Raw genomic sequence first — 10,183 nt, 5'->3', positions numbered from 1 at the left:
AGTGCCGAATTCCACGGATCCGAATCGGGGGAGTTCGGACTTCAGCATTTTCCAAATAAAAACAGGCCAAATTTGCCGAATCCGAATTTTACCGATTTTTTTTTCAACAGCCCTAGTTGTGACCCTAGGGTTTCCAAGTCCTAGGGTTGCCAACCTCCAGGTACTAGCTGGAGATCTCTTGCTATTTCAACTTATCTCCAGCCGGCAGAGATCACTTCACCTGGAGAAAATGGCTGCTTTGGCAATCGGACTCTATGGCATTGAAGTTCCTCCCCTCCTGAAACCCTGCCCTCCTCAAGCTCAGCCCCAAAAATCTCCTGCCGGTGGCAAAAAGGGACCTGGCAACCCTACCAGGTTCTCCTGGCCACCAGTGAGGGATCGGGGAGGGTTGCTGGAGATTTGGGGATGGAGCCTGGGGAGGACAGGGACTTCAATGGAGTACAATGCCATAGAGTCCACCCACCAAAGCATCCTTTTTCTCCTGGGGAACTACTCTCTGTAGTCTGGAGATGAGCTGTAATTCCAGGGGATCCCCAGGTCCCACATGGAGGCCAGCATCCCTAAGTTGTGCCCAGCCCACTTGTTCTCCCAGACTCAAAAAAGTCTGCCCTGCCCTTCACTGGGTATTAGGGTTGCCAACACCAGGTAATAGCTGGAGATCTCCTGCTATTACCACTGATCTCCAACCGATAGAGATCAATTCACCTGGAGAAAATGGTCACTTTGGCAATTGGATTTTATGGCATAGAAGTCCCTCCTCTCCCCAAACCCTGCCCTCCTCAGGCTCCACTCCAAAAACCTCCCACCAGTAGCGAAGAGGGACCTGGCAACCGTACTGGGCATTGTTATGGAGGGTGCTTGCAGGACCAGGGAAGAGGGCAGAAGAATAAAAAGGAGCAGGCGCCTTGGCCTCTGAATTCACCTGAAATCGCCCAACTGCCGTCCAAGTTCAGGAAAATGAAACCTTTGTTCCTTTTATTCTTCAGCTCCCATATCAAGAGCTGCTTTCAGTATCCCAACTCGTGCTCAGTAATCTGATTTTGAGGCCCTGCTCTGCTCTGCTCTGTACCCTAAGCTCCCCTGCACAATCACCTCCCCCCATGTGGCTGCTTCCACTTGAGTTTCTCCTGGACCCTTTGCTAGATCTCTCCTTGGATTTTACCTGGGTTTTCTTGTTGGGTCCCCAGCACCTCCCCTGGAAGCCCAAATCTTCTGGTTTGTGTAGATCTGCGGGTAGTCAGCTGCCTAGATGCTTGGAAACTACGACGCATGGCTTCCCCACACAAAATAATTCAAGGGTAGGTAATACAATCCTCTGCTTTTCCTGCTGTCTTTTCTCTCTTTCACTTTCTTTCCCCCAGTCTCTCCTGGAAGTCACCCATGGCACCAATATGCATGCATGGGAATGTCTAGCTGCATTTCATGTGGGCATTTTAGTATTTGGTATCTCATGTGTGCTTGGTATCCCTCTGACTGATTATGCATCTTTTGATATTTCTCTCTCTGAAACAATCCCTGATTATCCTGCTAAATTTCAGCCTCTGGCTGGAGCCTGTCAAAGAGAACCACATGCATGGGGGGGATGCTTTCTGCCGATTCCCCCCTTCCATGTCAGGACTCCAGCTTCCCATCCCCATGATGTTCCTGGAGATGCCCTAGGAGTCCTGGGAGAAGCAAGAAAGCCATACTTCATGGATCGAAATCCTACCACCCATGGTAAATTTTGGTGGGTTCTAGGGTTGCCAGGTCCTCCCTGACCACTGGTGGAGGGTGGGGGGGTAGGGTTGCCAGCTCCGGGTTGGGAAACTCCTGGAGGTTTGTGGGTGGAGCCTGGGGAGGGCAGGAATCTCAGTGGGGGACAATACCATAGAGTCCACCCTTAGGGTTGCCAACCTCCAGGTACTATCTGGAGATCTCCTGCTATTACAACTGATCTCCAGCTGATAGAGATCAGTTCACCTGGAGAAAATGGCCGCTTTGGCAATTGGTCTCTATGGCATTGAAGTCCCTCCCCAAACCCCACCCTCCTCAGGCTCCGCCCCAAAAACCTCCTGCCAGTGGCAAAGAGGGACCTGGCAACCCTATCCACCCTCCAAAGCATCCATTTTCTCCAGGGGCACTGGTCTCTGTAGTCTGGAGGTGCGCTATAATTCCAGGAGATCTCCAGGCCCCACCTACAGGCTGCCAACTCTAGTGGGAACCAAGCCCCAGGTTTTATCTCAAAGCCTGTCTTGGAGCTTTGTTTTAAAGGTGTTAAAACCTAAACCTACAGCTCCTTTAGGAAGCAGAAGAAAGGTTTTCTCCCTTATGCTCAGCTTTTCCTAAATTTGGACCCAATTAGGAATTTGGACCTAATTAGAAAGCAGGCTTCATTTGCCTAAGTGTATGTCTAGCATACACATGTCTCCTCGAGCAGACACGGTATCAGTTGTTCGCTGCCATAGATGTTTTATTTATCTGTTAAGGCTGGATAACTTTTTAATTGTTCCAGTATTGTTCCTTTTAAATTTTGTTTTAGTATTGGCAGTCCCAGTCTCCAGCTATATCCAAGAATGTGTCCCCCCCTCCATTCCAATCCATAGCTCAACAGGCTAGTGGGAAAAAAGTGGGGGGGATTGGCACCCCTCAGCATCGTGACATCATTTCTGGTGTGAACCAGAACTGAAGTCAACATGTAAAGGCAACACTGTAGCATTTCTCCTGGGAAAAAAAGGGTGACATCACATCACAATGTTAACTCGGCTGACTATGTTTATGGAGTGGTATGCCATTGCCCATGCTAGAGTGTCTCCCTGATGTGTTGACTTCACATCTGGTTCATGCCGAAAGCGATGTCGCAATGTCAGGGACACATTTGGTAAGCCATCTTGCAGGCCCCCTGGCAGGGAGCACAAGTAAGAAATAATTTAAATACATTGGTTCAGATAAACAGAAATAAGTGCTCCTTCTAGGGTTGCCAACCTCCAGGTAGTGGCTGAAGATCTCCTACTATTACAACTGCTCTCCAGGTGATAGAGATCTGATCACCAGGAGAAAATGGCAGCTTTGGAAGGTGCACTCTATGGCATTATACCCCACTGAAGTCCCTCCTCTCCCCAAACCCCACCCTCCTCAGTCTCCACCCTAAAATCTTCAGGTATTTCCACACCCAAGGCAGGCAACCCTAGCTCCCGCTCTAACTCATGACAAGTGTAGTCTTGTTGAGACAGATTCCAGAGTTTGGTTCATGCAACAAAGGGGAGGGGAGGAATAGTAACAAATTCGTCCCTTGAGAATTTCTGTTGTCTGATGACTACAGTTCCCAGCCTACTCAAGGAAAAGCTAGAGAAACTGGGGAGGGGGAAGAGAAGAAAGAGAAAGGGGGCAAAGGATTAATAATATAAACCCCATGTGTGTTGCAGTCCTTCCCAGGATGATCTAAAAGAGCTTCTCTAATCTTATTTATGTTCAGGAATGTGTGTGAGCGAGATGTGGTCACTCAGTCATGCTGGAAAGGAGTTGTCATTTTGCTTAAGAGGATCCAGAGGCCAGCCCTGGAATGGGAAATATGTCCTGGGGTTAAGCAGAGGCCATAAACAAAGTCAAAGGCCGAGTCTGACGCCTCCTCTGTTTTCCTGCTGGTTTGGGAATGGGAAGGCCAGAGGTGGACATGGTGCTGAATGCCATATCACTTGATGAGTCTTGTGTGAGAGGAAACAAGGGCCTCTCATCTTGTGCCCTGAAAAGGGAAGTGAGCGCTTTGCTTTCGAGTCCGTAGAGTTTTTGGTGGGTGAAACTGACCCCCTAAACTTCCCTTTCCATCCATTCGAAAGGAAACAAAACTGGAGACAGAGGCACAAAAACATTTTTTATAACAAGTGGATGAGAGCCCCTGTTGTTAAAATGGATGCAATGCATGATGGGAAGATCAGGTGTCTTGGGACTGACTTAGGGTTGCCCGACTCCAAGTGGTGGCTGAAGATCTCCAGGCGACAAAGATCAGTTCACCTGGAGAAAATTGCTGCTTTGGAAGGTGGACTCTATGGCATTATACCCCATTGAAGTCCCTCCCCTCCCCGAACCATGCCCTCCTCAAGCTCCACCCCCCAAATCTCCAGGTATTGCCCAACCCAGAGCTGGCAACCCTAGATGGACTTGGCCTTCCCTGAAAGGTCAGTTTGGCATAGGGTTGCAGGTCCATCTTGGCAACCGGCGGGAGCTCCCCCGGGGTGGGGCTAGGGGCAGCGATGAGCGTCCCTGGTGCGATGACATCACTTCTATGTTGCAGAAGCACCAGATTGCACCAGGGACACTCTAGCACTCTCCCCCCAAAACTCCATGGTTTCAAGTTTTGGGGGGGGGATTCTAGAGTGTCCCCAGCGTGATCCAGGGCTTCCATGTCGACGCAGAAGTGTTGTCATCGCACCAGGGACGCTCATTGCCCCCCCATCTGCTCGCCGACCAGTTGAGGGTCAGCAAGCAGCCTGGTGAATTGGCGGGCAATTGTCTGCCATCACTGGGAAGTTGGGCACCCTGGTTTGGCAGCATCCAAGGTCATTTGGGACAGCAACCATCAAGGCAACTTCCACAAAATTGCATGCCTGCTGGGATGTCCCCAGGCCTTGAGGAATCAGCGCTTATCCCCAGGTGCTGTTTTCAATGCCAGGATTACCACTGGGACATGTGAAAGGAGTTAGAGTTAGGGGCTGTAGACTATTACCACTGTGTACGGTTCATACTATCTGTTGCTATTAAATAGGTTCCGCCTATATAATTTTTGCTTTCATTTAACTTGTCCTGTTTAATACTTATGCTGTGCTTCATCTCTGGTTGGTTTCCAGATTTCTACAAGTCAAATCCGATCACATCGTCTATTAGCTGTCCCACCCTGTTGATTGTATTGATTTATTCTGTGAAATCCATCTTGACTCCCAGTGAGAAAGGCAGACTATAAATACGGATGCCAGCCTCCAGATGGGACCTGCCCCCCCCCCCAGAATTACATCACACCACCAGACTACAGAGATCAGTTCCCCTGGAGAAAACTGATGCTTTGGAGGGTGGGCTCTACGGCATTGTATCCCATGGAGGTCCTTGTCCTCCCCAGATTCCATCCCCAAATCTCCACGAGTTTCCCAACCTGGCCACTTTACCCCCCCCCCATCCCCTGCCAGTGGCCAGGAGGAACCTGGCATTCCTAACTATAAATAATATAAATACATACATAAATAAAACATAAATAATGGGAGAGTTTCTGAGCAGGGGTCAAATGCCTTTGTCTCATTGAGGGCCTACAACCAACTCTGACCCATCTATTGGGTTGCCAGGTTCCTCTTCACCACCGGCGGGATGTTTTTGGGTGGAGCCTAAGCAGGGCAGGGTTTGGGGAGGGGAGGGACTTCAATGCCATAGAGTCCAATTGCCAAAGCTGCCATTTTCTCCATGTGAATTGATCTCTGTCAGCTGGAGATAAGTTGTAATAGCAGGAGATCTCCAGCTAGTACCTGGTGGTTGGCAACCCTACCCATCTAGGATTAGGGAACCAGGTAGGGTTGCCACCTCCAGGAATTACGACTTGATCTTCAGACTACCGAATTCTGTTCCCCAGGAGAAGATGGCAATTTTGGAGGGTGGATTTAATGGTGTCACAATCCCAAAGCTCCCCACAGAGTGAAAGTGTTTTACCAAGGACAGGGGCTAAAAAAAGGAGGGGGGACAATTAACGAAGACCTCCTTGGTTTGATCAGCAGAAGCTCAGTTAAATTATGCAGTTTTTAAAATGGCAGAAGAGATTACACCTATCAATCACTGATTTGCATATTTTATTCAGCCTGCAGAATTCAGCATTTCTTGTTGCAGAACTCTGGTTTCTTTTAGCACAGCATACGTCGCCCTACCCATAGTTAGCCCTACCCCTGTCTTAACAAGTCTAGTGCAGAAAGGACGGCTCAACCGCAAGAAGAGGAAAGGCATACTTTTGGAGAATTCTCGCCCTCCCATGAATCATCATGCCCCATCTAGGAGAGTGAGATTTTATTAAATGGCCCTTCCTCTTTCTTGGAAATCTTGGTCTCTGCCCTAGTGGCCTTTTGCTCTGCCCGAAGTGGCTTCATGCTCTCATCTGGCAATATTTCCTTCATCCACGCTGGACTTAGTTTGCTTTCTTCCCTTCAAAAAGAAGTAACGATCGCACCCGCTTCCTCTTTTCATCAACAGCTGATCTTTGCCTTGGCTCAAGGCCAAGATCTCAGACAGGCAGGGGGAAGGCAGCAATCCACAAAATCTCCCGTTTCTCTGCGGCAGACAGGAGAAGAGAGAACTTCTGGAGTCGACGACAGGTAATTGGGTGGGTTGAGATTCTTCATCCTCTCCGGAACAAGAGAGGTATGCTTTTGTCGCATCTTGGGAAGACTTTTCTGTGGTAGGACTGTGTTTCGCTTTCGCCTCTGTTGTGGTTAGCAGCAGACTGGGCTGTCTATGCTGTGGGGTGTACCGCCATGTATGCAGTTGTGGCACTGGAGCCTGTATGCCTTTCGTCCCACTTTGATTTTGTGTGGTCTGCTTATAGCACTGAGATAGTCTAGGTTCCCCTGTATGTGTCTTCTGTTCTTTGCACACTTCTAAGGAGGACCCACAGCTGAATAGAAGAGCACATGCTTTGTATGCAGAAAGGCCCAGGTTCATTCCCAGTAGAGAAGGGAATTGCTAGAAAGCCACGGCTGACCAGAGACAATGATACTTTTCCTCATGAGTGACAGACAAAAACCCCTCTGTTCACACTGAATTTGGGCAGCAAATTACAAACTCTGTCCAGGATTTTTTAAAAAATATTCCTTAACAAGAGTCCTAAATTGGCTTGCAAGATTTTGGTGCATGCTCATCTCCCTGCAATGCCACTTGGGCATTATGGTATAGCTGTGGGCAGGCAGCAGAACGTTGATTAAGCAACTACGCAACACCCCCGTGCAGATTAATCCATTGCTGGATTGCTGCAAACAGAGCTGAGCCGAAATTCTGCAAATGACAGCAGCATTTTAAAATCTTAATTTGATTTCAGCAAGCGGAAAAGAAGGGATCATACTTCACTGTTTCAGAGGGCAGCCGGGTTGGTCTGCAGCAGGAAAGCGAGATTCAAGTCCAGTAGCACCTTAGAGGCCAACAAGATTTTAGGGCTTTAACCTTTTGAGAGTCAGAGCTTCATCAGATATTCATTAGATGTCTGACAAAGAGAGCGTTGACTCTCAAAAACTTATACCCCGAAAATCTTGTTGATCACTAACTAAAGTTGACTTGAATCCAGCTGTTTTACTTCACTGTCTCACCCAACAGGTTTAATTTCGAGGGGTGTAAGAATTGGGGATGAGTGAATATTCCCTGTTTTGTTTATTTAATTTATATTTTTATCAGTGGTTTCTTTTCACTGTTGGTTTTATAGATTAGATTGCATTTGGTATGCCTGGTGTAGGGGCCTGACATTCCCCACCCCTGTCCTAGAGGGTCAGCAATGTTACATTCAAGTTTTAGCCAGAAGGGATGTCAATATGTACACAGCTTCTCCCCCCCCCCCCCACCGCCCTGCCCCTCAGTCTCCCAGGGGTTGCAGGCATGCCCCTGTCAACCCTACTGGAAAGGCAGCCTAGAAATGTTTTAAATAGCATAAATAAATATGGTTTAGGAAGTACTAGAGCTGACAGGGTTGGAATGGCTGGATCAATGGCCCAATTCTGTAAAACAACAGGGTCAAGCTCTGAACATGCCCAGTTGTAGACCCAAATGACCCAACTTCCACCATTGTAAGACATTCATTGTGATTGTAAGACATTCATTTCATGTGCCCACATCACACAATGTTTAAAACCAACTTTTAATGTTTGTTTTATGAGGATACAATATATTAAAATTTCATTATTCAACATTTGTTGAAAGTCTGTTCGTAAAAATAATTGTATTGCATTTTGGGCATATCGTTAAAAACAAAACCTAAACTTTTTTTTTCTTATAATGTGAGTAGTAGGAAATGAATGGGGTTAGATCCAATCAGCTTTTCTGCTGATGAAGAAGAAGGAAAGAGACCAGTCTAAAAGGATATTCTGAGGACCACAGGATTTGCATGGGCAACAGCCATATGAGGTGGGGGCTATAATTTTAAGAAATGGGAGAGTCCGAGTAAAGCTGGCTGAATCCAACCCAATATATTAAAATCTCTGTGCTGTTTGCTTGTGTCTATAAAGGGCTCAGGAAAAAGGAAAAAGCACGATCTGTTCATGTAGTTGAAGGGATGTGGCTGGGGCCAGAGACTGATTCTTCTCCCCTTTTTCTATGTTCCCCTTTCATATTGCAGCTTGGCTTACTTTCTTGAGTCATCTGCTATTGCCCCCTCTCTCTGCATGCACAGCTGCTGCTGCTGCTGCACAAATCTGTCTCAGGCTGCAGCCTAGGATGCTAAAAAGCAATGTGTATGAGTCAGCTCCAGAGCCGACAGGCAGAATGACACAGAGGTCAGAAAATGGGGAACCTCCCCTCCCCTCTCTTCCCCTCAAGGTTCCTAAACCAAACATGACCATCTGAATTCTCCATCTGTCTCTTTTTCTTTGTAAGGTTCCACCATGGAGGCCAACCTCACGGGCCTATGGCCAACTCATGGCTCTTCATTGATGTCCCCTAAAGCCAAAGCTGACACAAGCAATGTCATAGACACCGTTCAGGTCTTCTTCTACAGCATGGTGTTCTTCCTTGGTTCCCTTGGCAATGGAGTTGTGATCGCCATCACGGCCCACCAGGCCTCTCGCACCGTCAACTGTGTCTTTTTCCTCAACCTGGCCTTGGCAGACTTCCTGTTCTCTGTCAGCCGGATAGTGCCACTGTTGAAGAACGCTTTCTACGGAGGCGATTGGCCCTTTGGCAGCTTCCTGTGCAAAGCCAACAGCTTCACCAAGTACCTCAACATGTTCTGTAGCGTCTTCCTCTTGGCAGCGATCAGCTTGGACCGCGTCGCCTCTGTGGTCTACCCAGTGTGGTCCAGAAACCGCCGTGGCCCTCGCTTGGCATGGGCGTGTGCCTTCAGTGCCTGGTTTGTGGCCACCGCAGCCAGCCTCCCGTTTTACGTCTATCGCAGTGTGGCATTTGACTCCAAACGCAACGAGACCAAATGTTCCCTCACCCTGGGGGATGGGGAGAGCGTGAAGTTGGTCTTGTATCTGCTGAGGTTGGTTTGTGGGTTCTTGGCTCCCTTTGTCATCATCGTGGCTTGCTACGGGGTGATCGCTGTGCAGTTGAGGCAGCGCCAAGCCACCATTCGCTCCAAGAAACCCTTCAAGGTCATACTAGTGATTGTAATCACTTTCTTCCTCTGCTGGGCACCATACCATCTCTTCCTCCTCCTCAAACTGAAGGGGTACAAAGGCCAGGCGGTTTCCATTGGCCTTCCTCTCACTTCCTGTCTGGCCTACTTCAACAGCTGCGTCAATCCCGTCCTTTACTTCTTCATGGGTCTGGACTTCCGCAGAGAAATAGGCCGCTTTAACGTCACGAGGGCCTTCAGAAGGACTTTGCTTGAAGGGACTGTCTACTCGTTGGGAGGACTTTCTGGCCGCAAGAAGGAAGCTGATTCTTCTGTTGATGACCTAGGCTGCTCCACAGTAGCCCATGGGTTGGCCTGAAGAACAAACTCAATGTTCTGTGGACCTGTTGGTTTCTGAAGCCCATGAGGATTTCATCTGCCTTCTTCACCTGTACATTCCGACTAAGGTTGCCAACTCCGGATTGGGAAATACATGGAGATTTGGGGGGTAGAGCCTGAGGAGGGCGGGGTTTGGGGAGGGGAGGAACTTAAATGTTACCAGCAATAAACTGAGGCCTAGGCCTGTGGTGTCAGCTACACATCAATGTCACTTCTGGTGCTCAGAGGAAGTAGGGTTGACAGCGCCAGGTTGGGAAATACCTGGAGACTTTGGAGGTGGAGCCTGAGGAGGGCGGGGTTTAGAAAGGGGAGGGACTTCAGTGCCATAGAATCCAATTGCCAAAGCGGCCATTTTCTCCAGGGGAACTGATCTCTGTCACCTGGGGATCAGTTGTAATAGTGGGAGATCTCTAGCCACCACCTGGAGATGGGCAACCCTAACAGGAAGTGATGTCATCATGTTGCCGGTGACATGGAGATGCTCTGATATTTAAGCAAAAACTTGATGTCAAAAATGGATTCTAC

The 10,183-nt window shown here is 48.5% G+C and overlaps 1 protein-coding gene across 1 annotated transcript; it reads left to right on the top strand.

Moving 5' to 3' along the window:
- Positions 1-8,576: 8,576 nt before the first annotated feature.
- On the top strand, positions 8,577-9,638 carry LOC130474643 (chemerin-like receptor 1). Its single transcript, XM_056846335.1, has one exon. It carries the CDS (start codon positions 8,586-8,588, stop codon positions 9,636-9,638), a length of 1,053 nt encoding a protein of 350 aa, XP_056702313.1. The 5' UTR covers positions 8,577-8,585.
- Positions 9,639-10,183: the final 545 nt, after the last annotated feature.

This window comes from Euleptes europaea, chromosome 3 (assembly GCF_029931775.1).
Source record: "Euleptes europaea isolate rEulEur1 chromosome 3, rEulEur1.hap1, whole genome shotgun sequence".
In the NCBI taxonomy this organism is placed as follows: Eukaryota; Metazoa; Chordata; class Lepidosauria; order Squamata; family Sphaerodactylidae; genus Euleptes; species Euleptes europaea.
Note: the sequence above shows the minus strand (reverse complement) of the source record. Positions and strands in the feature narration are given on the sequence as shown.

What these genes read in the sequence shown, in the direction of transcription:
- LOC130474643 (XM_056846335.1), top strand. Translation starts at nt 8,586, where the DNA reads ATGGAGGCCAACCTCACGGGCCTATGGCCAACTCATGGCTCTTCATTG.